We start from the raw sequence: 24,336 nt of genomic DNA on the forward strand, positions 1-24,336 counted from the left end.
CCAGTGACGCACGCGCCACGTTGTTTGTGTTTTTTTTCTGTTTATTTATTTGTAACTTTTTTAAGAGGTGCTTTTTCCCCGCCATCCCACCGTTCCGATCCGACTGCTGCTTCTCTTTCCATTTCTACGCCGGGTCCGTGCGTATTTCTTCTTCTCCCATCACTCTCGCCCAGCCAGTCACTCGTTCACCGCAACACGCCACGCCCCTTCTCATTCGCCACTCAGCCCGCCGTATCCCCCATAGACGGCCAGATACACACTCGCTACTCGAACCAGTCACCCGTCAACGACGCCATGGCCAAACCTACCCATGCCAGAGGGCACATTTACTCTCTCGCCGAGGTCGCGAAGCGTAAGTCTCTTTCGTCTTCTGCCATTCACTGTCGTCTGATGCCTGCCTAGACAACACTCGCGTCTCAACGCTCTGCACTTACAACGGCAAAGTCTACGACCTTACCTCTTTCCTCGATGACCACCCCGGAGGAGACGACATCATCCTCTCCTATGCCGGCCAAGATATAGGTAAGGTTATGAGCGACGAGGATATTCACCAGCACTCTAGGGCGGCTTATGAGATGCTCGAAGAATTTGAGGTGGGAGAGTTGGGTGGCGGAGAAAAGATTGTTTCGGAGGGTAAGCTGACCAACTTTTGGTACTTGATGATGCTGACTTTAAACAAGACTGGGTTTGCGATGAAAACTTTCAACCCTCTGACACGGATCTTCTTTCCGACTACAACCTTAACAAATTCATTGACTTGACAAAACCTCTTCTCATCCAAGTTTGGCACGCCCCTTGGACCAAAGAGTACTACCTCTCCCAAGTCCACGAGCCGAGACATCTCAAAGAGAGCGCCAGGTTGTTTGGAAGTGATCTGCTGGAGCCGTTCACCAGAACACAATGGTGGGTCGTGCCGATGATTTGGTGGCCTATCGCTGGTCTTATCGGATGGTTGTCTATGTTGCAATTCACCGACTCGTAAGTGTCTTCGCACTACAGCTACCGCCCAACATTGACATCTGCAGATCGATCACCGCCAAGTCCATCCTCACCTATCCTCTCCCCTCATCCATCCCCGTCCCTTCCTTCGCCGCTCTCGGCTATTTCTCCCTCTGCTTCGCATTCGGCGTCTTCATCTGGACCATTCTCGAATACAGCATGCACCGATTCCTCTTCCACCTTGACTACTACCTCCCCGACACAAGATGGGCTATCACCCTTCATTTCATGCTCCATGGTGTTCACCATTACCTTCCGATGGACAAACTGCGGCTCGTCATGCCCCCCTTGCTGTTCTTTGTCCTTCAAACGCCTTTTACAAAGCTTGCGCACATTGTCTTCCCCAAGGCCATTGCCAATGGTATCATCTCGGGCGCGTTTGCCATGTATGTCGTTTACGACTTGGGTAAGTCAATTTCTTTTATATCTGGGGAGTCTCATCTAACGATTGTCTTGTCCAGGCCATTATGCGCTACATCACACCCGTCTCCCAGCTTACCTTCGTGAAATGAAGCGATATCATCTCGCTCATCATTACAAGAACTTTGAGCTCGGTTTTGGCGTTACCAGCAAGATGTGGGACTATGTCTTTGGGACCGTTTTGCCTACCACGACCAAGTGAGGGCAAAGGAAATTCACTTTGGAAGGGGAGTAGAGTTCTGGAGAGGATAGATTTATGTTTAGTATTGCAAGCTGTTTAAAAAAATCTAATAGGAGAGAGAGGACACAGTTCGCATCTTTTTAGCCTGCTCAAAATGTCTTTCATTGCATTTTTCGCATTTTTAGTCACTTCATTTAATCTTTTACTTAGAACGCCCAAATTGATCTTGCATGTATGTATTCCTTTCTCACCAAAAAAAAGACATGACTTTGAAACTGGGAATAAAAAGGGATGAGAAAATTGGCAAATGCATAGAAAGAGATGCTACACCTGGCAAAGCGAAAGAGGATGCAAGTATGTATCATGAAAACATGCAAGGAATTATGCGCATGCAAAATGAACCATTGTGGACTCCACACGGCACCTGTTTAATGCTTCACCTTTGTACCCACCATCATCCCCACCTCATTCTTCTCCATATGGGAATGTCCATGTCCATGTGCTTCGGCATGACCATTCATCCCGTCCCGCCTGGCATCCGTCTCACCACGAACGGCATCAAGCGTACTCCCTCCACGTGTCAAGTCGTGTTTCTTCTCTTGCTCAATATACACTACCTTACCCATCGCCTCTATCCATCTCTCCACCTTCAGTGATCTATACTCTCCCATAGATGATGTAGAGGAAGATGAGGAAGATAGATATCGAGCATGGGCGATGACTGGAAGTTTGCGCAGTGTTCGGCCGGAAAGCTCGAGCGCCTGCGGGGATCGCATGGGGAGCGTGATTCAGCACCATCACATCAACCCCAAGTTATTACGAAGGATGATGGAACAGGACTTACGTGACATTTGACAGCTAGATCGGCTAGTGAAGCCGCCACCCCTCTCTCCCTTACTTCTCTTGCCTCCTTCTCTTTTTCTGCTACCGACACTTCACCGGCAAACTTTCGCTCTCGGAGCGCCTCTTCAGCCGCTTTCCAATCCAATATCCGACATCGCTTGATGAGTTTTCTGGTGATACATTCTTTTAAACATCCAGACAGGATAGAATAGATGGCTCGTGGGGGTGGGAGAGGAACTGATTCGAGGAGATCGACTCGGGATATGAATGCTTCGTCTGTTGATTTAGGGCGCATTTAGCATTCATATACTGAAAGTTTACAGGTGCAGGCTGAAAGGACGAACCGATAGCATCGACGAGGTTGGACGTGGTCATCACCAGCACATTCTTGCGAGTCCTCAGCTTATCCAGTTGAGTCAAAAGAGCATTCACGACCTGATTAGCCAAACGTCAGTATGCAAATTATTCGATTCTGCTGTCCAACCCACTCTCAGAGAATCAGATGGTTCGTTGCCCTTCATGGCGCCTGCTCTTGCCGCTGTTAAAGACTCCACCTCATCTGAGACATCCATTATTAGCACACAGTGTGGGAACTGACAGTAAGACAAAGAAAAGGAAATGTCTCACCAATCATGACCACTACAAAACCAGATTCATCCTCCACCATTTCTGTAACAGTCTGGAATAACTTTTGCACCAACTTGCCTGACTCAGAAAACCACTTGGAGAATAGGGAATGTGAATTGATTTCGATGATTTTGCCATGTCGATACCTAATTATCATCGTCAGCCTCTGCCGACCTCTACTGTGTTCCTGAACATCCATAAAGACATACTTTTGAGACAGCCGTATGGACATTTTCTGAGCCAACGCTCTACACAAACTGGTCTTCCCCGTTCCAGGAGGACCATGCAACAAAATGACCCTGTTCCACGCTATGACGTTAAAGTCGATATCGCTCTCAGAGAACAGAATAGTAGAGTAAATGTAGTTGAGAAGACGAGCTTTGATGTCATCAGAGTAGACCAGCCTGCCAGACATCATTAAGCATATGATAGCTGAAACAATAGAGATGATGGACTTACGTGTCCCAAATGCCGTCGAGCTCAGCAGAAGGTAATGAACGAACAGAGGCCGCAGAGACCTTCTCTTCGCTATCATCGTCTGCAGGTATCCTTGTCAGCTCATACTTGAAAGTCAATGAATAACAAGTCATACCATCCAAATCTGCTGAGAAATCTTCAACTTCATTATTCAAAGAAGTCTTGTAAACATGCACTTGAATGTCTACTTCTGAAACTTGCACCGATGCAACCCCTGCGACTGTGCCAACGGGTCAGAACGAGATAGCAAAGACCCAGAAACAAAATCACCTACCTCCTTCTTCTACCCATATACGCTCGACATGGTCCCTCAGGATCTTAATCTCATTCCATCCGGACAACTCACATCCCAATTCTATCCTTGCCAGGTCTTCTTGAATAAATTGGGTGACGATTTGCATGATTGGCTGCTCTCGCAAATGAGAAAAGGGTTTCTGTCGAACTTCAACTGCCGTCGCAAATTAGCATAAAGGTATCTCAAGATGGACCATGAAGACATCTCAAGCCACACGACCTACCATGAATGACTTCCTTTTCCTCATCTTCATCACTGTCCTCCTCTTGATCGGTATCCACGAGCATACTCTCTTCTCCCATGATGTCTTCTTCCATTGAATCTTCATCCCTGTATATGTGAGACTCAGCCTCATGGTTGCCGTTGACCTTTTCGAATGTTTTTTCTGAGGAAAGCGTTTTTGAAAGCCCGGTAGAGGGGGAAACGAAATTGCGAGCTTTAGAGGATGATGAACGCGGAGGTGGAGCACCGACTTCGATGATATTAGACATCCTCAAATGGGACTTCCTTGGAAGAGAACGTTGAGTTTATGAAATTATATAAGTAAAGGAAAAGGAAAAGGATGAAAGACGTGTGTGTCCCAACGAAGGTAGAAAGTAAAGTGAATTCTTCGTCTTTGTTTTGATTTTCGGCTCAGAATTTGACGCGACGCGTTCCGTTCTGGTATTTCGACTTTGTGCCGGTATTATATATATCATCTTATGAAAGCCAATATGCGGGTTTTCATACTTCCACCACTCTTTCATCACCATCTTCCAACATGCCTGCTGCAAAGCTTATAAAAAATGGTGGTGGTGGGCCCTCACGCAGCAGTCAAGCCGCAAACCAAATTATGATCTAAGCCGAAAAGTACAAAAACAGAAAGGAATCTACGCTGTCGGGGAATCGAACCCCGTGCTAGAGCAATTATCCGACACTAAAGGGCGGCCATTAAACTCATAAATGGGAAGCTCTAATGTTACCAATACACCAACAGCGTGTCCAACTTTAAAAAGACGTTGGTACCCCTTATAAGGATCTATTCTGCAGTCGACAATTGCAAAATGTACTTTTTTGTTCAATCCTGGTTCTTTTTTTTTTGCTTATTCTCGACAAATTGCTGATGATGCCAAGCTCGAGCGTGTCCTCACACGAACATCGCCAAAAAGCAAAGCTGATTTATAGATAAAGTGTTTACCGTAGAATTCAGTTAAAGTGATCCACTACGCATCTCTAGCCATCTCTAGCCATTCCGGTAGAACTTAATAGATAGGTCAGCAATAGCAGATTGATATGTTCCGAAAAATTGCAACTTCATCAGCTGGACGACAGCAACGCCTCGGCTTCTCTAAAGAATATCTACAAGCTGTACTGAAGTGAAGCCCGCCCTTTACTGTACAAGGTCTGCCTCCACCTCTCAGATGAGTACGGGGGAAGGCAAGGGAAAAAGGAAAATAAGGATGGGAAAGGCACTCATAGAAACGGGGAGGAACATGCAATAACTGGATTATCAAAGCTCAAGACGCTCGGTGGAGCGGAAGTGCTCATCAGCAATCTGGACAAACATCGAAATCGGCCGTCAGCAATGCCTTGTTCATCTTCCATTGTCCATTCCACCACTGCTGATTGATCCTCTTGAGAAAAATGCAATCACAAGAGCGGCTTTTCTTAGTGAAGATGTCCAACACCCGGAGAACTAAGCAAGGTTTTCCCCAATCGTAAATTGCTCTGAGACGTCACTAAGACAAATTATTGTGTTACGATCACGCTTTATAGTCAACCTAAGGTTCCTCAGCTTTGACTGGGAAGAGCAGAACCCCTGCTGGTAAATGACACGTACGGAGCAGGTGTCTGTAAGTGAGCAGATTGTCCTGGATTTGGACACATTTTGGGCGCAGAGGCCGAGACACTTTTTGACAAATCTCGAGCAAGGATGTACGTATGTCGTCATGTTTGATTTGTGCCAGCTCACTGGAGCCACTTGACTATACCTTTCTCCTATAAAAAACCCACGGCTTGTCCCAGAGTTCAATGTCTCACCTTAAAAGTTCAAAGTTATATTTACGCCTAGACATCTCGCTGGCTTGACCGCACTGTGCCAGAACAAGACTGATATCGCCAGGCCCCGTGATAGTATGTAGTGGTGAGCTTCCATAACTTGTGAACTGAGGGGCTCGACTGGCATCATCGAAAGAGGTCGGATCCTCAACGCTGTCCCTTTCGTGGATACAAGGACAACGATAACGATACCTCTGTGCGTGGAATACTACATGTCCCAATGTCACTAACAATCATTAGGTGATAAATACGTAAAGTGATAAATAAGTAGGAGATTTCTCCGAGCTGACCTGGTTTTATCTGGCTTCTAGCGTAATAGTGATAGTACTAGGATCGTTCGTTCGTCGTTCCTTTCCAATAAACGCGGGGTAAGTTACGTAATCTTTGTTAATATCGTTTTGCGTTACGAGACGAACCCAAATCAATTCCTGGATAGGCAATTCTCTTTTGTCCCTTTCTTAATTGGCCTGCATTTCCACAGTGATGTGCGAATGCCCTTTTCTGCTCCATATATGTACGATCACTGTCTCTGGAAATATGACATGCATCTGCTACTGATCTACTCTGTCCTGCTCCTACATGCACTCGTACAAAACCAGATCACGTCCAGAATAAAATTCTTGCGGAAAGGTCGGCCGGTACGTCGGTACGGAAAATCTCAGGGCAAATGACAAATAATGGAACAATCAAAAATCCAGTCATCATCTCACCTTCCTCCATTGCAGGCAGCCTTTCACTTCTCATCCTTTCGTTAGTGTTCATCATCTTCAATCGTTTATTCTCCCGACTTGATATTCTCCTCAAACCCTTTCCTGGACGACTCTGAAGTAAGATCGGGCACGGCACTCGTAGATTGAACGCCACCACATATCCGGATCTCAAGTCGGCATTGCTTTTTTGTGCAGCGGACAACTGCCTCGCGGCTTCGCTTCTCCGACTCGCGGTCTCATTCGCATTCTCTTATGAAAAAGCTCACCCATCATCATGAGCAACAACAACCAAGAGCAGAACCCTTTTGCTGGCTTCAACATGGCACAGTTGAATCAGCTCAATCCTGCATTGTTCGCCTCCCTGGCGAACCAAATGGGAATGAATAACCAGGCAGGTCCATCCCAACCACAGAATCAAGCCCAGCAGCCAGCAATGGGAAACCTCAGAAACATCCCTCCTCAGTTATTACAGCAATTGCAACAGCAGCAACAGCAGAGGCAACAATCTGGTCAACCTCCATCCCAGGCATCTATCAACGACACTTTGCAAAACATCATGCTGCCTACCTTTAACCGCCTTCAAAGCCAGAACAGTCAACAAATGCAACAAGAAAGACTACAGACCTCAAATAATCCTGCCATCCAGGCCCAGGTTGCCGCTCAACAAGCAAAGGCGCGCCAAGCCGCCCAAGCTGTTCAGGCAGCACAAGCCCAGGCTCATGCCCAGGCGCAAGCTCAGGCTCAAGCTCAAGCGCAAACACAGCAACAAAATTTGGGGATAGGTGTTCAAGGCATGACAGGGATGCAAGGCATGGGAGGATTGCCAGGGATGGGAGGGATAGGGGGTTTTGGTGGAATGGGGCAGAACCAAACGCAGCAGCCAAATCAGCCGAATCAAGTGCAGCGGAACCAAAATCAGTTTTCAGTACACTCGCACCAACCGGACCTTGGTCTCAATCAATCATCACAACCTCAAAGTAGCAACACGAATATTCAACAAGGAAACATAGGCCAAGGTCAGAGCGGTCAATTTAACCTGGGGATGAACATGGGAATGATAGGCGACGATTCGGTTCGTCGTGCGGCTCTACAAAGGTTCGTCAAGTTGCTCAACTGTGAAATCTGATTCTTACTTTCTACACAGTATGTTGGCACAGTCAACTCAGAACCAAAATCAAAACCAGCCCCCTCCGCCCCAACCTGCGCCATCCAATCCTACACCTCAAATCAGCCCCGAAGTCCACGAATTCATGCGCACTCGGTCGGACATTGCTTCCGCCGTTTTCAAGAAACACGGGAACCCGCAGGCTGCATTGGAAGATCTCCAGAGGATTGTTGGGATGTTGAAGGGTCAAAACCAGGCTCAAAACCAACCTCAAGCTCAGACTGGGAATAATATGGGTGCAGCTGGTGTTCCGGTCGGTATTAATGGACAGATGTTCAACCAGAGAATTGCATCTGGACAGACTCAATCTGCTCAGAACCAAGGTCAGAGCCAGCAGGCTGGTCACCAAAGAATACCTTCCAGTGGCAATTTTGATCTTCCAGGGTCGCAGTTCGCCAACACCTTGAGTCAACTTGAGGCTGTAAGTAATGTTCATCTAATACATAATGAGTGCTAACAACAAACAGCTTCAGCAGGTCAAGGAAAGGCAACAGCGCGGGGGGCTGAAAACTCCTCAAATGCCCCAAAGCAACACTCTACCAATGACTTCTCCGCAAATGGGCAACAATGCCAATAACCTCAACCCTCCATTTAACTTAACTCTACCCAATCAACCTAATAATGCCCAAAATCCTGTTCAAAACAGGCAAACGCCTCGGATGTCGAATAACATCCCGACTCTTCCTTCTGGTCCTGCTGCTCCTCGGCCACCGCAAGGCACAAACCCTGTTCAATCTGGCGCTCGACCGCTACCTAATCAAGTGATTGCCACTTGGCCACTCGATAAACTTATTGGTGCATCTTCGAATCTCAGTAAGAAGATCATTGAGTCGGAAGCTGCGCATGGAAATATCATTCAGCCAGGAAAGCCTTCAACTATGGGTCTGGGTGTGCCCGGAAGAACGGCTGCAGAGCAAGCAGCCAAGTTTCAATTGTTGGTCATGATTGCTGAGATCAAGAGGCGAGCTGTGCCCGTCCCGGATGATGCGCTGAACGTTGCTGCTAGTCTGTAGGTTGACTTGTTTACGTTCTTGATCAATTACTGATGTTGAATAAGACTACCTGTGGCAAATGCGAAAGAGCAAATTCTACAGATGGAGCACAGCCAGCTTAGCGAAGTTGCCCGAGCCACTATGAGCCAACTCTCGCGCCAAGCTCAAGCGCAAGCGCAAGCGCAAGCAGCTCAAGCTCAAGGTCAAAACCAGTCTCAGTTAGGACAAGCGCCCGGTCAGCAAGGGTCGCAAGGAACTCTAAATGCTCAACAAATGGCCCGCTTTCTGCAACAACAGCAACAGCAAAGTCAACAGCAACAACAGAACCAGCAACAAGCCTTGCGAGGCTCACAGGCTAACCCCATAGAACTTGTCACTCCAACCATGACCAACACCCAGCTTCCGCATTTCCCTACCCCTAGCCAGACTTCAGCAACGATGGCCAATTCCGCCTCTCAACATCCTCAGCCTAACCAACTTCAGGGCAACCAGTCCTCCCAACCTCCACAGGCGAACCCTAACTCTACTCCTCAATTGTCTCAAGCTACGACACAGTCCAACGCAGGACCGGGAGGTCCGGATATCAACGACATCCCGGAGGAGAGTTTCTACGGTTATTTGAGACAGATGATGGCTAAGAACGGCATAACCAGTGGGATACCGACCATCGAAGGACGACAGGTCAACCTGTACAAGTTGTTCCAGATGGTAATCAAGAATAACGGATCTAGCCATGTAAGTCCACGAGGTCATCGAAAGACATCAGGTTGATAATCAAAGCAGATTGAGCCTATGCGCTGGACGTTCGTTGCTGGCCAACTTGGGTTTGCCACTGAGCCCACTCAACCTGGTCAACCACCTGTTTCCAACATGCAGGTAGCTCAACAAGTGCGCCACATCTACATCAGTCTTCTTCAACCAATGGAAGATGCCTATATGACGATGAAGCGAAACAAAATGGCTCAAGCAAATATGAGGAGGGCAGGTATGCCACCTGGTCAAGGATCAACCCCCGGACAGGCGCCGGGTCAAGTGAGACCTCCGATGAACGTCGCTGGTCCTAGTGTCACACCAACGCTGGCATCCCAAAATCAAAATCAAGGCCAGCCTTTATCAGAGCAGCAAAGAAGGTTTTTGGAAGCGGCCAAGAACGCTGGTGCTGGAAATGTAGGTACCGGTGTTGGGCTTGGAGAGGCGTGGCAGGGTCAGGCGCAGCAAAATGCTGGCCAAGGAAGCCAGTCTCAATCAATTCAGCCACCAACTCAGCCTCAGACTCAACAGCCTGCGGGCCACCAGACTGCAACACCGACTGCTCAAAGACTGGAGCTTTCCGCATTGAAGATCTTAGAGTTCATCAGGATGCAGGAATCGCTCATTCGGAACGGGCTTGGTGAGTGAACTCAGGCCACGATCAGCGTGTCTGTTGCTGATTTATTGACAGAAAAACAACCTAACACGGACGTCAATCCCGACATTTACCGAAACGAGCTTCGCACTATTCTTCCGATTGCAAAAGAAGCAGAATCAAGATTGCCCATCTACTTATTGATGATTTCGGATGGCGGGTCTGTTGAACCTCAGTCTGTGTTAACGATTATCAACATGGTAGGTACTTGCGATGATTGAAGATGTCAATAGCTGACAGAAAACAGTGTACCACGCCTTCCTACGCCGCCCTCCTCGCTGAACGTAATCGTTTCATCTTCAATCTCGCCGATTTCCCTCGTCTTCGTGCCGGTCTTAGCCAGTTTCTCTCGAAAGCACAAGCTACCTATCGCACAATGGCTGAAAAGCCTGTTGGTCAGGCGAAGCTCAAGAGCATGGTATCAGCTGTTCAGATGGCAAAGGGATTGATAGCTCAAAAAGATCGAGAGAAGCAGGCCCAAACCACACCCAATGCCGCTCCAGCGAATGTGGCTGCTGCGGGGTCAGGTCTGGGCCTCAACCTTGGCAGTACTCAAGGGGCAACTGGCATTGGACTTGACGTTCAACAAATGGTCCAACAGGCTCACAATCACGCCGCCTCTCAGCTACAGTCTAGTCAAAACCAACAACAACAACAGCCGCCCGCTCAACCTCAAACTCTCCTCCCACCGCCTGCCCTTCCTAAAGACAGTCCTTCGAATCTCCAAGAGGCTATCCGACACAAGGGCCTGCGAGTCGAAGACCTCAAACCGCCACCGTCCAAACGTCAAAAGAGCAAGGGTTCTCCCGCCACACCCGCAAATGCTCAAGTACCAACACCAGAGTCTGCAAAAACGCCGGCTAACACTGCCGTTATTGGAACCCAAGGGACACTAGGGGAAAGTCCAAAAGAAAAGAAGGCCACGAAGCGGAAGAGACAATCATCAACTGCCACAGCAGCTGGCACCGAAAAGCCAGTCAAGCAGACGAAGGCAGAGGCTGCCAAGGCCAAGAAAGCTGCTGTTGCGGCCGCTGCGGCAGTCGCTATTCCCGCTACGGTACCAGAGGATCCTGTTAATGCTCTTGGTATCCAGCTTGCGGCAGATGAGGCTGCTACCAAAGCAGAGATTGCTCAGCACAAAGCTTTCTTTGATGACCAGAGGGCTTTGGCTAGCGCTGCAGCCCCTGGGGATGGTGAGAAAAAGGTTGGAGGGGAAGATGCGATGGCGGTCTTCACAAAGATATTTGAGGCGCATCAGGCAGGTATTCAGGCGGATATGGTCCGAACAGATCCTGTCGCCCAGTCAGCATCCACGGCAGCGGGCCACATGCCCCCGGTAACCAGCGCCGGTGACCCCAACGACCAAGATTTATTCGATACCTACTTTGATGTGACTTTGTTCAGCCTCGCGGCCGATCTTCCTACACCCGATCTTGTCATCGAAGCAACCCCTCAGGAAGTGGATGGCGAGAGTCCAGAAAGTGTAAGGACAGTTGGAAGTACCGCTGGACACACAGTGCCTGGCAAAGAAGTTAAGTCAGGTTCTAAAGAAGAGAAAGGGAAGGAGGAGGGGACAAAAATAATATTAGGAAGCCCTGGAAGTATGGCGTATAACGGAGGCATCGAATGGTGAAACAAAGGATGTTTCGAAAAGTGTAATGGTTATTAAAACCTCTGTGCTGTTATAATATGTGCTACTGTACTTGATGATTTCACGTCGACGTGTATTACTTGTTTCTTTGATGTAGTAGAAGATATGCAGCTTCTTTACGCGTGGTATTTTGTGGCCAGCCATGATTAATAAAGCAATACATAAGGGAACAAACAGCATCCACGAGGGCGGATGAGGAAGGAGGTTTTGTGGTACGTAGTGGCGTACGCAAAAGGAAAATGGTCTCACTCAATGCTTACTCTCAATCACAACGGTCCTCGTACAGTATTTGTATCTTGTACAACAAATTGCAGCATTTACCATATGTATCTTATGATTCCAAACCTATACATAAATAACAAGTAAAAAGAGACCCTAATGGTCAGATATGATACAAGTACGCTACGTTAAAACCACCATGCACAACCTCTCACGACTGAGCAGTGACGTTACCGTTGGTGGGAGGTTTGAATTGCCCGAAGCCTGGAGCTTCGAAGAGAAGTTCAGTGCGGATGACCAACTTGCCGCCCCCCGCACCCACTGCACTACCTTCATGCAAGAGAGAACCTTGCGTATCTCCATGAGCTGTACATTGCAACAACAAAATCAGCGCTGTTCAGAAGTTTTTGCAATAATTTTTCGTCAAAAAAAAAATGGAAACGCACGAAAACAAAGTACGGCTCCTTGGACGGGTTTCACAGAGGTGGCTTCCATCACGCCCATGGTTTCTGAAGGCAAGAAGAATGTTGTACAGCCAGTGTCATCTGGAATATCAGAGTTGAGATAGACGAGGAGAGTGTATCTGGACCATAAGGGGTCGTCGGGTGGCGACGAACTGTGATAGACCACTTATCAGTTGGCGATGAAAGAAACACGGTAACATGTGCTTACTCGTGAAGGTACTCTCCAGTTTCGGGATGCAATCCTGCAGCAGGCCAAGCGCCATCAATATGCGGCTAATTAAAGAGATCATCAAAATGTGCAAACTTCAAGATAAATTGTTATACTCACGCGATAGAGTTGGTTCTCGTTATACTGATAAACCCTGAACCTGGCATTGATACCCCGCACTTTCCCGCCTCCGTGTCCATCAGGAGAAACAGGTGCTCTTTGAGGGACAAAGGGAAGGATTTGAGAGTAAAAGTGTTCCAAGAATGGTGTGTCTGCAAGCCAGACGAAGTTTCGGGCGAGGATCTGATAAAATATTAGGGGTGGCTACATATGCAATGCGAAGATGATACACACAGATGTCTTCATTATTGCTGAACCAGCAGCAGCCTCGTCCTTGTCGAATCCAATGGCCTCTGCGGCCTGGACAATCTGCAAGCACTCTTCCGGTGTGAAAACATCCAGCACGATGAATGCCCCTGGGACTCCCGGTACTTCCATCTTCGAAGGTTTCCTGGGCCGAGATTCTTTGGGTGTGAGTGTGATAGCCGAGGGGGAGGATCCATAGACAGTGGAGTCGTAAAGATTGGGTGGACGACGTTCGGCGGCAGGAACATGATGGACCGGACGGAAGTGGGGATAAGGCTTGGGCGGTATTTGACCGTCTGATAGGGGATTAGACTAACGAGTTGATAACTGTAGAAGATACACACCAAACAGTGCTCCCGTCTGCATCCTTTCCCAGATGGCGATCTCGCCCTCAATTGGTCCTCTCGCAACCCAAGGCTCTCTGTGGTTGATCACCGAAGAACTTGAATTGGCGGATGCAGATTGAGCTTGCTCGTCGGCATTGGTCATATTGGCAATGCGAAGGATAAGATCCAGGCATTTCAGAGCTTCGGCGTCGCCAGGCGAGCCATCGGCGGCTGAAGTGGCATCGCACTCTCTGACCCATCGCTGAAGAGCACCCAGCTTGGGAGCGATACGCCTCGTGTACATCTCGAATAAGAAGATCAGAGCATCGCTGAATCGGTAGTCCTGCAGAGCTGCGGAGATTTTGGAGGTAAGGGAGGCGCCTGATGTTCATGATCAGCATCATTTTTATGATGTTTAATGGAGACCAAAAGCGTTCCTCCACTTACCCAGTGTTGCCCCGTCTGCCATAACACGGTGCAGGTCGTACATAGAGCGCTTCAGCTCCTTGTACTTCTTGTCAGAAAGCTCCTCGGGGAATTCGCACAGCGTATTTAGGACATAGATAGCGGTTTCAAGCTCTTCAGGTTCGATGAGCGACGACGAAGACGAGGTATCTCCCGGTGGGGTAGGAAGAGAAGCGACGGGTTTTGGCTCGTTAACGCGACCATTGAGCTTTCGTTTTTTACTTTGCTTTTTGTCCTTGACCATGTCGGATTCTTTCTATGGATGATATGGTGAAGAACTGAAATGAGAGGCGAAAATACTTAAGAGATGGTCGGAGGTGAGAAGCAGATTATTTCTGGAGCAGGCACCAGGCACACAGGTATTTTTAGTCTCAAGGGAGAACAATTTTGGGTGATCAGTCTGTCTTTCCGGTATCTTAAGAATACCTTCAGAGGTATTGTAAGGCCTGCAATTCCTTCTGAGATACAAAGTACTCACAGTGCCCATTCAGACTTCCTTGGATGAGCGTGTGTGGCTCTGTTCATGGGTTTCAAGAGGTATACTTCTGGTACAGGCCAGATAAATGCAGCTGGGTACAAAAACCTAAACTCGCCACTCATATGCGGGAATTAAATCGCCACTGAGGCACAGCTCGGCGAACAGCATATCGCAGATATTTCATTTGGGCAAGCGTTTCGGCTGTCATAAGAGTTGTCTCTTGTTCTTCGATACCAACAGCAAGCAGCGACCGACCCGCCACATGGCCAGCAATGCCGGATGATCACGAACTAGATTCTTACGGAATACAAGCATCATCAGCTGAAGGCTCGAGCTCTTCCCGACCGCTCCTCTCCCGCGATCCTTCCCCCCCGCCCTCTCCATCCCGACGTGGACGATCGCACCCCGTTGCGTCACATGGCTATCCAAGCATCCATTCTATGTTCAGGCGGTTATGGAAGCCGATAGTAATACTATCTATCCCGTTCTTCCTAGTATTTCTTTATTCCCTCGTCCACCCTCATGTCAAGGGCCTACCACCATTACCAAAAATATCTATAACGAGTGGAGGCGCGGTTAGCCAGCCATATTATGAGGAGAAGATTGTCCAGGACTGTATCTGCGGGACTACCGATGAAGGAAAAAGGTTATGCTCTTTGTATCACGAGGAGGGATTGCGTAATAGTCGATTAATCGAAGGAACAGGGGCGAGAATGCGCAAGGTATTGCAGAAGGCTAGGAATGGGGAGAAGATCAAAATCGGCGTGTTGGGCGGTAGTGGTAAGCTTAGGCAGGATATATAGCATACCTGAAATCCAGGCTAATCAATTGCTTAGTCTCTGCTTGCCACGGTGTGCATCCCAGCGACAGGTTTCCTCAAGGAGATCCAGCAGGGCCAGGATGCTATACATCACTTCTGATGGAGTGGTTCAAAGAGACTTTTCCAGATGTAAGTTTTTAAGCCCTAGTGTTCTTAAGACATTAACAATTACCAATTGGTTCAGGCGGATCATGAGTTCACGAACGGTGCAATCGGCGGAATGGATTCGAGTTACTATGCTTTCTGCGGGACCCATCACATTCCAGCGGACAGCGACCTCATAATACTAGAATTTGACGTCAATGACCAGAAGTATGATCCATGATTATTACTTCCTGAGAAGCGTCGCTGATCAGACGCTTACAGCGATGTTCTCTATGAGACGTTCTTCGATCAACTTCTGCGCGCCCTCTCTGAATTCCAGAATGAGCCTGCAATCCTCATTCTGGGTGCTTGGGCTCCACAGGTAGCCCAAGATCAAGGATATGGAGACCCTCAAATGGTGCACTCACCCATTGCATTGTACTACGATGTGCCGTACCTGTCTATGAAGAGATTGATGTTCAACCATTACTTGCGATATCCTCACTCGACAGCAAAGACTTTCTTCCAACCAGATTTGCTACATCCCAATGCTCGTGGTCATGTGAGTTACCAGACTAGTAAATGCCATAGGGTCTGATCTAACCTGCCTTACAGCGTGTTTTGTCAGACCTTCTAATCGCTTATCTCGATTCCGAACTCTGCATGCTCTCAAAATACGGCCTTCCTATTGCCCCTCCTTTGCAGGATACCATCTCCACGACTCATCCCTTTACCGACCTTATTGACGTCCATGTCCCCCTTGAGACTCTTCATCTTGTCGATCCCGCAGCCCCGCCAGAGGGATGGGAAGAAACTTTTAAAACCGAACCTCTTGAAGCCTTATCCCACGAGAAACGACTTTTTGCTGTTCCCCTCACTCCATACTCCATCCCGCCTGTGGGAATGTTTACCCCTCTCAGCGATGTCGTCAACCCTACGAATGATGATCCGATCACTGGTGAACACATCGCTGCTATTGCTCAACCCCGCTTGTTTTGTGCAGACGCGAATGACAAGAAGAACCCTATGAAGCCCACCCAAGCCGACGGTTGGGAACCTTTTGCTTGGAATGGCGAGAAGCATTACTGGGTTTCGCATAAATCCGGATCGAGGATCAGGGTAAACATCAAAGTTAGCGCCGGAAAAGTCGCTGTGTACTATTTTAGGAGTCAGCATTACAACCTGGGAGACGCAAAGTGCTGGGTGGATGACAATGAGAAGGGTGCGGTGACTCTTTCAGGTTATTGGACAAAACAGTACAATGTTGCTGTGTAAGTATTCCCATTTCCCGTGTAGGGCGTGGCTGATCATTCGATAGCGCTGCGTATATTGACGAAAAGGTTACACCAGGCGACCATTAGTAAGCCCAATCATTGGCTTTTTCCGTGTTGCTCTGCTAACCATTACCATAGCGTTGTATGCGAGGTTCTCCACACCACATCTCACCCCACCAACCCCGACGCACATCATTTCAGACTTACAGCCGTCATGGCTACATAAACCGTTATATCGGTAGAGAAATTTACATTATATCAAAGGCCGATGCATACATTGTGTGTTACATTAATGTTTTCTCATTCGGCTGTCTTGTTGCTATCGTGCTCTCGTAATACAACACGTTTTGTGACGATTTTCAACTTCCCAAAACTTGCATCAGGTGACGACCACGGGTCGTGACACGATCTTTTCGCGTGCCAAACGTCAGCCAAACTCAACCACTATGGCATTTCATCAAGGGGACGAAGCCTGGTTGTTTATTGCAGAGGATCCTTGGGAAACAAGATATATACAGCGTACCTGCCAACAGCCCCAAAATTATACCTAGCATGATATATGACCCTGCTATGTGCGCCTTCGGTAGCCATTTTTTCACCCAAGGTTTTTCCAACGGTCTCGTTTCAGCTTCTGTCTCTGGACATGGTTAGGGTCTTCTCCTCTTATGATTGCGACTTTGATGTTTGAGATTGAGTTGGGATTTGAGGGGAAATTACAGGCAGCTCCCTGAGATTCACCTTCTAGGTATTATGACATTTGTTCGAGGTTGTGAGGAGGGATGGTGGTAGCCCTGCTGTTTGACGACGACGTATGGGCCATGATGAGGGGTGCCGCTTGGAACGATAGGATTTGTTGCATTATATTACTGGAAGCAATGAGCTCGATAATGAGTGGCCTCGTACTGCTGGTCTGAACAACGTATTAATTTTGTAGATAGTTGATTTATGTGTTCTTTGCAATATCTGTATGGTTAGAACACACCAAAGGCATTACAACACTAACCTTTAAACTGATCACCGCTCTTTTGAAGTCAATTGCTTGCAGAGCGCGTGACTAACGTTGTTATTTTGTTAATTTCCCCACGGTGGTTGTTTACATTTCTGTCTCTTCGTTGTTGGCGTCCAAAAAAGTTGGCAAAATCGGAACAAAACACTGTACAACTTGCTCTTTCCCGATACTTCAGTCTTAAATTTCGCTGCAAGACCCAAGCATGCCCCTTTATGCCCTCCGACTGGTCATAGACCACAAGACGTTCCGGCTCCCATCGCTTCTTTCCATATCGCAAGTCTTCGGCTTTCCCATTCGATTTGTGTCAGAGGATAAAACCCGAGGATTACTTGTGATAGAGCTGGAAAAAGATGACGATATGGAGAAAATTTTGGACAGGGAGACATTAGTGCTGTAAGCCTTACTGCCTTGGTGCTGTAAACCTTACTGCCTTGGTCTTTTTTTTTTTTGAGAGCAACGCTGACTGCCGTTGTAGCTCTGCAGCTGAAGTCTACGCAGAAGGCGCAACTTATGAGGAGCTTCATGCGCAGCTGAAATCAAAGCTCCATGTGCTGGATCCTTACAAACACTCTTCCTTCAAGGTTATCATTGAAAGTGCTCACCACTCCATCCCTGAGCCTCGACAAATGTAAGTTCAGTCATTTCGTAATTTAAGATATAGATTATGTTGCTGATTGACCTGCACAGAGAAACTATCAACTCGTTTAAATACACTGGTTTAGAAGGCAAGATCAGGTTAAAAAATCCAGAAGTGGAATTCATTGTTTACGAGGATTGTGAGTTGTTCTCATTGCCTTTTGCGTCATATTAGATTGACAGAGCGCATCAGACGATTGGGTCGCCGCTAACACCCCCGAGCAACGCCTTGCGCGAGATGGCAAGTTTCACCGAGTTTACTTTGGTCGAAAGGTAAGTTTCATTTCTAAAGTGATCTGTGAACTGCCTCTCACCGAGCTAGATCGGAAACGGTCGAGCTAGGCAGTTGATTATCTCTCACTCCGTCAAAACTCGAGCATACTACGGCAACACCTCCATGGAGGCACAGATGGGATTCCTTATGGCTAACCAAGCTCTAGTGAGTGATCGCTTGGAATTCCTCATGGCAGGCTAATGGTATTCTTGTAGCCTGCCCCGGGAAAACTCATCTATGATCCCTTTGTTGGAACCGGTTCTATGCTATACGCAGTCGCACAATTCGGAGCTTATGTTATGGGTTCAGATATTGATGGCAGACAAATCCGAGGCAAAAGTAGGTTGATCTATTCTGGCTTCCAATTGCCTGAACTGAACAATATCATTAGAGAAGGGCAAAGGAATCAAGCCCGGAATTCTTCGTGCTGCTGAGCAATACGGACTCCAGGATAAATTCCTGGACTTCTATATTTTCGATGTCACTCGAGGTCCCATCCGTCGGGGTGGATGGATTGATGCTATCATTACAGACCCTCCTTGTATGTCGTATCCTTTGTTCGATTACCCGACACTAATGGTACGTGCTGGTAGATGGCGTTAGAGCAGGTGCAAAGCGTCTCGGTCGCAAGGAGGGAAAGAAGCCTTTGAGGGAAGAGCCGTATCAATTACCTGATGGTACCTACTCTCACGAGTACGTTGTTATCTCTTCCATCAAGCATTACATAGGTATACTGACTTCATTTTCCAGACGGTCTGACTATATCCCCCCTTCTCGCCCTTACGAACTAGCCAACCTCACTCTCGACCTGATTCTCCTTGCGCGATGGATCCTTGTGCCCAAAGGCCGTTTAGTTTTCTTCTTGCCAACCGTTAATGAGGATTATGACGAGATCGATATCCCTAAAGTAGAAGGAATGAGGGAATTAAAGATCGGGGATGGAAGTGTGCAGGATTTTGGAAAGTGGGGTAGACGAGTGTGTCATGTTCGTTCATTATATTTTCGAACATTACACTGACGAGCTGAGATAGTTAATTACAATGGAGAAGACCGCACTTGATGATGGTGAGCCCCCAATGTTTGAGGACCACGAAGAATTCAAGGAAGGAGCGGAGGACTTGCCGGGTCATTTCGGCTTCTACAAAAGAGTAAGCCAAGATCGCTTTTGTACTGATTGACGGACAGGAGGAGCTGATAGCTAGTTTAGTATTTGAGCGGGTTCAAACCAAACTCAAATTCAGCCAGTCCCGATCCATCGACCTCAATGGCTAAGTCAAGAGACACATAGACATCCGCGTAATGGATGCGGCGAGACATGAATGGCATACTATAGGAGTTTTGATCATGGACGTCTAGAACAGCCTGCAGTCGTTCTTACTTTCATCTTGACTCAATACGTGTGTTATCCTTCAATCAGGGGGTAATCCAAGGTAATCGAAACTGGGAAGCTTTCGTTGCAGAAGATGACTGAGCGCGCGGTATATGTACATACGTACACTCTGTCATCCGTCTTTTGGCCTTTTCCATTATCGCTGAGTGACGTCACTGTTTTATCTTGAGAATGCAACTCTGTCCAGCAACCAGCAGGGCGCAAGTGACGAACGCATATTTTGTGGATATGATTCCTTTTGTATTCTACTCTGTCAACATTTTGAATACATAGGGCATCACTTTCACTATTCACGCACTCAACATCTTCTCCAAGTTAGAGGATTAACAACAGAGAGATGCAACCCCACACCCAGCCCCCGCAACCTGAAGCTTCCAGTTCAAGAGCCGTCCACATCCCCTCAGACCCAGCTCCGCCTCGACCATGCCTCACAAATGATGCTATTGTGTCAAGGTGGCAAAGCTCACCCGGTTTTCAGTATTTTTGGGCCTGGATAAAAAGGAGATGTGACCGATTGAAAGGGAAAGAGATCATAAGAGGTCCATTTGACCATAGTGCACATGTAAGCTAACTCAAAGCCATTCAAAACAAGGCTGACGGGTTTTCCTCGGTAGGGAATACGAAGCCTTATGAATATGCTGGATCAAATGACTAGCTGGGTAGAAGATGCAACTCCTCAGCCGCAATCCAATCAGAGGTTTGGCAATCTTGCATTCAGGACATACAATAAACTGCTACAAGAGGTGCGCTGCTTTTCGCATAAGATTTCCACTAACATGGATGGTAGAGATTACCCCCGCTGATTGATTCATGGGATATCCCTTCCAACCTTCGTTCTCAATTGCTTCCTTTATTTATCAATTCTCATGCTTTCGGACACCCGACGAGACTGGATTATGGGACGGGTCACGAGCTCGCGTTTGTACTCGGCTTATGGTGCTGTGTCGTCCCTGGATGGGTTGGCGGTGACAATGGGACTGAGGAAGAGGAGGACGAATTGATTTTGAGAGTATTCACTAGGTGAATCTTCACTGAATGCTGTTGCAGCTCGAGTTATGCTGACCAGGCTGGTTTTAGGTACCTTGAATTAACAACTTTTCTGCAGAAGACGTACAACCTAGAACCTGCAGGGTCACATGGAGTATGGGGCTTAGATGATTATTGTTTCTTACCGTATGTCTCTACATCTTCATTCTACCACACATTTTGGCTAATACAAACATCTAGCTACCTCTTCGGCTCGGCTCAACTTCTAGGCTCAAACCTCACTCCTTCAGCTTCATTATCACTGGCTCTCTCCCATCACCCATCTGCCACCTCGCCTCCTTCTGCACCCATAACCGACCTCTATACCCTCTCCCTCCACCATCTCACGCTTTTCAAGTTTGGCGCCTCCTTCTCAGAGCACTCTCCATTACTGTATTCCTTGTCCCAAATGCCCAATTGGGTAAAGCCGCATGGAGGTTTGAAGAAGATGTTTTTAGGAGAGGTGGTTGGTAAGAGGGTTGTGGTACAGGGTATTTGGGTAGGGGGATGGTGTTGGGGCGAGGATGTGCCGAATGTAGAAGAGAGAGGAGATAAAAACGAGGGTAAAGGAACGGATGCGGGTACTAAGGCACCGTGGGCGCGCTAAATCTAAAGTATCTAATGAATGAGTCTGCTCCATAAAATTGAGCCAGGAAAGTGATTACAAGAAGTTGCTCATGCACATTTGCACTTAGACGGACCGGCCCTACATAACATATAGACAATAATAAAAGCCAAGCGGTCACTATGATGTCTGTTTTTAAGCCATCGAGCATATAGCTACATGTACCAGACCGTCCCAGCCGCATTGCATTCCCTCAGACATTATTCCACACTGCCCAATCGTTAATATCCGGGATCAATCGTGTGCGTAATCCCCTTAAAATTTACTTCAAATATTCTCCTCTTTCAACCCAACATTGGCTGCTCACATTGAGATTCCCGTGTGGGGTTACTCGTCTGTCATGACAAAGTTAGTTTTGAAACTTGTAGCTGTTCCTTTCATCTGTAAGATGATCAGGAGGAAAGGTCAGCTCCACCCTCACGAGTAACTCAAGCGTCTAAATCTCGCTCAGAACATAAATCCTTTGGCAGAGTGAAATTAATCAGAACGCGAGTATAACCCACTCGGGGTGGAGCGGTTGCTCAAAGACCTTCTCCCATCACCTACAGAAGAAGGAAAGAAAAAACTTACCCTTGGTATCGTAGCTGGTGTCAATAGGACCCATCAAGAGCTTAACGATCCACATGCTTGGGTCAAGGTTGACACCGCTCTTCCTCATCATCTCTTCCTGCTCCGCCTCGAAGTTGGAAGTGCAATCCACGAGACTACCGATGACAGGATGGTTGTCGAGCTCTTCGAGGAATTTTTGGGCCTTGAGATCGTCACCGACTTGAGCGAATTCTGTTGATTGCCAAATGAAATGGTTAACATGGTAACAATAAGACCGGTATGTGACAGACTCACGGTACGAGACAGCATCGGGACCGTAACGAGATCGCTTAAGTTCGGCATCAGCTCGAAGGATGACGTTGAAGATTTCCTCCTTAGGTTCACCAGCAGGAGAACCGTCAGTGATAGCTAAAATCCATCAGCCTCGCGCCTCAATCCGCTAAAATTAGGGCCAGAACTTACTGACGACAACAACGGGTTTTTGCAACCTCCCTTGTTGGGCAGGGGCGAGGACCAAGGGTTGAAGAATCTTCTGCCATAACGAGGTTCCAAGAGGCGTCAAACCAGAAAACTTGATTTGCTGGATAAGTTGGAGGGCTTGGGCTTCACTGGTAATACCGTTGCCCTCGACTCGAGAGTTCATCATTCGGACCTGAATACCATCGTGGTCGAAGAGCGAGGTGGCGAAAGCCACGCGCGAAAGAATGCTGTGATAGTGGGTTAGCCAAAGCTAATAGACTCTTTAAGATAGGCATAGACTCACAGCTTGAGATCATCAATACGTTCACCGCCACCCTAGTTTACCGTCAGTCTTGTCTTGCAGCACCTAAGCAAGGAAACATACCTCGAAAGCCATGGAACCGGAGTCATCAATGTAAAGGATTACATCGAATAATGAGAGCTTGACGAGATCAGAAGCAAGTTCCAAAGGGAGCCTCCATTCCTGGGCAATTTTGTTTAGCGCGCCAGATTGCGCAACACGCTGAGCAATGGGCTCAAGAGAACCAGGAGGGTAGAAAGCTTGGAGATTTTGCTGTATTAGAGTTGGTTGTAAATATACAGTCCAACACATAGGACGAGTCACTCACGTCCTGAACACACTGTTGCAAGAGACTGAGCAAGTATTGAGGGTTGGAGTTGTTGGCACCGGCAGGTCCGGAAGGAGGAGGAGGAGCACCAGTACCGGGTGCGCCGTAGGCTGGAGGCTGCTGGCCATACTGTTGGGAAGGAAGCTGACCGTATTGGCCCTGTTGTTGTCCTTGCTGCTGGCCGTATTGGCCGGCTTGTTGGCCGTACTGGGATTGAGGCTGACCGTATTGACCAGGTTGTTGGGATTGAGGCTGACCGTATTGACCAGGTTGTTGGCCATATTGAGACTGAGGCTGACCGTACTGCCCAGCCTGTTGGCCGTATTGAGATTGAGGCTGGCCAGGCGCCTGGCCATACTGGGAAGGCGTAGAAGCGTACTGTCCTTGCGTGGGAGCTGCGGCAGGCCTGTATAATGGAAATAATCAACGGGAACCCGGGCGTCAAATGAAAGATGACTCACCTGCTACCAGGGACTGGAGGAGCACTGGAGGGGGGAGGATATTGTTGCTGTTGAGGAGCACCGTAAGTCTGCGGAGTGGGGAATTGCTGCTGGGGAGCACCGTATTGCTGTTGTTGTTGACCATACTGCTGCTGCTGAGGAGCTTGCTGGGAGGGGGCACCCGCGGGAGCGGCCCCAGCGCCGACGCCAGCCTGGTTGTGAGAAGCTGCAAGTTTAGAAGCGAGACCCATTGATGTTGTTCTGTAAGAGATGGAAGTTGAGAATGAACAGAAGAATACGAATAGTTTGTGGGAAAGAGTGGAAGATAAACAGTTGCACCGCATCTTCATGACGTGGACGGCCGGATGCCGAAGCTTGATTGGCATGTCATTCCGTCACCATAATAGGCACACTCAGGTCACGTGACAATTGAAAGCTGGTCAAGACGCGACCTTCCTACGTAATATAATAGTTCGTTGAACGATTATTAAATAAATGAATGATCATGAAAAAAAAGCTCATGTTCATCTCAAATTTGAATACCAGAGCAGCGAAAAAGTAAGTCAAATTTTCTACAAGATCCGCACTCGTCGTGCACTGGTAGAAGCTGTTATTTTCGGCTACATTCTGGCACGCAACATATTTTATCCCCCCAACCTGCCACTACGGTACAAGAGCTTGAACTCCTTTCTCAGTCCCTTGCAGGATTGGCAGTCCCGTATTGGATACCAGGGTAGTCGGAAGTAGAGATATAGTGGGAAGCATATCTCAAGGGTGTATAGATAAAGGTTTC

The 24,336-nt window shown here is 47.8% G+C and overlaps 8 protein-coding genes and 1 non-coding gene across 9 annotated transcripts; 5 read left to right on the forward strand and 4 right to left on the reverse strand.

Annotated features, from left to right (window-relative positions):
* The first annotated feature begins 66 nt into the window (after positions 1-66).
* On the forward strand, positions 67-1,924 carry CNK00680 (oxidoreductase, putative). Its single transcript, XM_567631.2, has 5 exons — positions 67-352; positions 403-633; positions 681-978; positions 1,026-1,405; positions 1,461-1,924. The coding sequence occupies exons 1-5, from the start codon at positions 295-297 to the stop codon at positions 1,619-1,621; spliced, it is 1,128 nt and encodes a 375-aa protein (XP_567631.2). The 5' UTR covers positions 67-294; the 3' UTR covers positions 1,622-1,924.
* CNK00690 (regulation of meiosis-related protein, putative) lies at positions 1,889-4,408 on the reverse strand. The gene is made up of 10 exons (XM_567632.2): positions 4,066-4,408; positions 3,822-3,995; positions 3,663-3,767; positions 3,530-3,608; positions 3,280-3,474; positions 3,071-3,216; positions 2,932-3,002; positions 2,788-2,878; positions 2,445-2,719; positions 1,889-2,361 (listed from the first exon to the last, which is right to left on the reverse strand). The coding sequence occupies exons 1-10, from the start codon at positions 4,331-4,333 to the stop codon at positions 2,029-2,031; spliced, it is 1,737 nt and encodes a 578-aa protein (XP_567632.1). The 5' UTR covers positions 4,334-4,408; the 3' UTR covers positions 1,889-2,028.
* A 304-nt stretch (positions 4,409-4,712) lies between these two features.
* On the reverse strand, positions 4,713-4,821 carry CNK00700. The gene has a single exon. It is a non-coding gene; the product is annotated as a tRNA-Gly (tRNA).
* Positions 4,822-6,607: 1,786 nt separating this feature from the next.
* Positions 6,608-11,928, forward strand: CNK00710 (hypothetical protein). Its single transcript, XM_024658032.1, has 7 exons — positions 6,608-7,684; positions 7,734-8,175; positions 8,222-8,763; positions 8,812-9,481; positions 9,530-10,136; positions 10,188-10,351; positions 10,399-11,928. The coding sequence occupies exons 1-7, from the start codon at positions 6,864-6,866 to the stop codon at positions 11,782-11,784; spliced, it is 4,632 nt and encodes a 1,543-aa protein (XP_024513709.1). The 5' UTR covers positions 6,608-6,863; the 3' UTR covers positions 11,785-11,928.
* A 209-nt stretch (positions 11,929-12,137) lies between these two features.
* Positions 12,138-14,173, reverse strand: CNK00720 (conserved hypothetical protein). Its single transcript, XM_567634.2, has 7 exons — positions 13,833-14,173; positions 13,404-13,766; positions 13,048-13,355; positions 12,814-12,996; positions 12,694-12,758; positions 12,468-12,637; positions 12,138-12,387 (listed from the first exon to the last, which is right to left on the reverse strand). Exons 1-7 carry the CDS (start codon positions 14,092-14,094, stop codon positions 12,233-12,235), a joined length of 1,506 nt encoding a protein of 501 aa, XP_567634.1. The 5' UTR covers positions 14,095-14,173; the 3' UTR covers positions 12,138-12,232.
* Positions 14,174-14,510: 337 nt separating this feature from the next.
* CNK00730 (conserved hypothetical protein) lies at positions 14,511-16,775 on the forward strand. Its single transcript, XM_567635.2, has 7 exons — positions 14,511-15,108; positions 15,165-15,277; positions 15,333-15,460; positions 15,515-15,794; positions 15,848-16,503; positions 16,551-16,592; positions 16,645-16,775. Exons 1-7 carry the CDS (start codon positions 14,601-14,603, stop codon positions 16,730-16,732), a joined length of 1,815 nt encoding a protein of 604 aa, XP_567635.1. The 5' UTR covers positions 14,511-14,600; the 3' UTR covers positions 16,733-16,775.
* Positions 16,776-17,649: 874 nt separating this feature from the next.
* Positions 17,650-19,993, forward strand: CNK00740 (hypothetical protein). The gene is made up of 11 exons (XM_567636.2): positions 17,650-17,908; positions 17,991-18,143; positions 18,203-18,291; positions 18,345-18,424; positions 18,474-18,590; positions 18,641-18,764; positions 18,817-18,966; positions 19,019-19,118; positions 19,176-19,401; positions 19,457-19,573; positions 19,633-19,993. Exons 1-11 carry the CDS (start codon positions 17,718-17,720, stop codon positions 19,711-19,713), a joined length of 1,428 nt encoding a protein of 475 aa, XP_567636.1. The 5' UTR covers positions 17,650-17,717; the 3' UTR covers positions 19,714-19,993.
* A 90-nt stretch (positions 19,994-20,083) lies between these two features.
* CNK00750 (protein phosphatase type 2A regulator, putative) lies at positions 20,084-21,582 on the forward strand. Its single transcript, XM_567637.2, has 5 exons — positions 20,084-20,377; positions 20,430-20,558; positions 20,603-20,835; positions 20,893-20,988; positions 21,043-21,582. Exons 1-5 carry the CDS (start codon positions 20,153-20,155, stop codon positions 21,446-21,448), a joined length of 1,089 nt encoding a protein of 362 aa, XP_567637.1. The 5' UTR covers positions 20,084-20,152; the 3' UTR covers positions 21,449-21,582.
* On the reverse strand, positions 21,462-23,882 carry CNK00760 (conserved hypothetical protein). Its single transcript, XM_567638.2, has 8 exons — positions 23,565-23,882; positions 23,104-23,509; positions 22,860-23,048; positions 22,779-22,810; positions 22,478-22,722; positions 22,310-22,423; positions 22,037-22,246; positions 21,462-21,801 (listed from the first exon to the last, which is right to left on the reverse strand). Exons 1-8 carry the CDS (start codon positions 23,792-23,794, stop codon positions 21,794-21,796), a joined length of 1,434 nt encoding a protein of 477 aa, XP_567638.1. The 5' UTR covers positions 23,795-23,882; the 3' UTR covers positions 21,462-21,793.
* Positions 23,883-24,336: the final 454 nt, after the last annotated feature.

The sequence above is a fragment of the Cryptococcus neoformans genome (assembly GCF_000091045.1).
Source record: "Cryptococcus neoformans var. neoformans JEC21 chromosome 11 sequence".
Classification (NCBI taxonomy): Eukaryota; Fungi; Basidiomycota; class Tremellomycetes; order Tremellales; family Cryptococcaceae; genus Cryptococcus; species Cryptococcus deneoformans.

Excerpts from the sequence above, each read along its gene's own strand:
- CNK00680 (XM_567631.2), top strand. The coding sequence starts at position 295 with ATGGCCAAACCTACCCATGCCAGAGGGCACATTTACTCTCTCGCCGAG. Across the intron at positions 353-402 it reads TCTCGCCGAGGTCGCGAAGC|ACAACACTCGCGTCTCAACG; the intron begins GTAAGTCTCTTT and ends ATGCCTGCCTAG. Across the intron at positions 1,406-1,460 it reads GTATGTCGTTTACGACTTGG|GCCATTATGCGCTACATCAC; the intron begins GTAAGTCAATTT and ends TGTCTTGTCCAG.
- CNK00690 (XM_567632.2), bottom strand. The coding sequence starts at position 4,333 with ATGTCTAATATCATCGAAGTCGGTGCTCCACCTCCGCGTTCATCATCC. Across the intron at positions 3,475-3,529 it reads CTCGACGGCATTTGGGACAC|GCTGGTCTACTCTGATGACA; the intron begins GTAAGTCCATCA and ends GATGTCTGGCAG. Across the intron at positions 2,879-2,931 it reads AACCATCTGATTCTCTGAGA|GTCGTGAATGCTCTTTTGAC; the intron begins GTGGGTTGGACA and ends TTGGCTAATCAG.
- CNK00710 (XM_024658032.1), top strand. The coding sequence starts at position 6,864 with ATGAGCAACAACAACCAAGAGCAGAACCCTTTTGCTGGCTTCAACATG. Across the intron at positions 7,685-7,733 it reads CGTCGTGCGGCTCTACAAAG|TATGTTGGCACAGTCAACTC; the intron begins GTTCGTCAAGTT and ends CTTTCTACACAG. Across the intron at positions 8,176-8,221 it reads CCTTGAGTCAACTTGAGGCT|CTTCAGCAGGTCAAGGAAAG; the intron begins GTAAGTAATGTT and ends AACAACAAACAG.
- CNK00720 (XM_567634.2), bottom strand. The coding sequence starts at position 14,094 with ATGGTCAAGGACAAAAAGCAAAGTAAAAAACGAAAGCTCAATGGTCGC. Across the intron at positions 12,997-13,047 it reads CAGCAATAATGAAGACATCT|ATCCTCGCCCGAAACTTCGT; the intron begins GTGTGTATCATC and ends ATATTTTATCAG. Across the intron at positions 12,759-12,813 it reads ACGAGAACCAACTCTATCGC|CCGCATATTGATGGCGCTTG; the intron begins GTGAGTATAACA and ends CTCTTTAATTAG.
- CNK00730 (XM_567635.2), top strand. The coding sequence starts at position 14,601 with ATGCCGGATGATCACGAACTAGATTCTTACGGAATACAAGCATCATCA. Across the intron at positions 15,278-15,332 it reads TCAAAGAGACTTTTCCAGAT|GCGGATCATGAGTTCACGAA; the intron begins GTAAGTTTTTAA and ends CAATTGGTTCAG. Across the intron at positions 15,461-15,514 it reads TTTGACGTCAATGACCAGAA|CGATGTTCTCTATGAGACGT; the intron begins GTATGATCCATG and ends AGACGCTTACAG.
- CNK00740 (XM_567636.2), top strand. The coding sequence starts at position 17,718 with ATGCCCCTTTATGCCCTCCGACTGGTCATAGACCACAAGACGTTCCGG. Across the intron at positions 18,292-18,344 it reads ATTCATTGTTTACGAGGATT|ACGATTGGGTCGCCGCTAAC; the intron begins GTGAGTTGTTCT and ends AGAGCGCATCAG. Across the intron at positions 18,967-19,018 it reads TATCATTACAGACCCTCCTT|ATGGCGTTAGAGCAGGTGCA; the intron begins GTATGTCGTATC and ends ACGTGCTGGTAG.
- CNK00750 (XM_567637.2), top strand. The coding sequence starts at position 20,153 with ATGCAACCCCACACCCAGCCCCCGCAACCTGAAGCTTCCAGTTCAAGA. Across the intron at positions 20,559-20,602 it reads ACAATAAACTGCTACAAGAG|AGATTACCCCCGCTGATTGA; the intron begins GTGCGCTGCTTT and ends CATGGATGGTAG. Across the intron at positions 20,989-21,042 it reads GATGATTATTGTTTCTTACC|CTACCTCTTCGGCTCGGCTC; the intron begins GTATGTCTCTAC and ends ACAAACATCTAG.
- CNK00760 (XM_567638.2), bottom strand. The coding sequence starts at position 23,794 with ATGGGTCTCGCTTCTAAACTTGCAGCTTCTCACAACCAGGCTGGCGTC. Across the intron at positions 22,723-22,778 it reads CGTATTGATGATCTCAAGCT|CATTCTTTCGCGCGTGGCTT; the intron begins GTGAGTCTATGC and ends CCACTATCACAG. Across the intron at positions 22,424-22,477 it reads AAAACCCGTTGTTGTCGTCA|CTATCACTGACGGTTCTCCT; the intron begins GTAAGTTCTGGC and ends GATGGATTTTAG.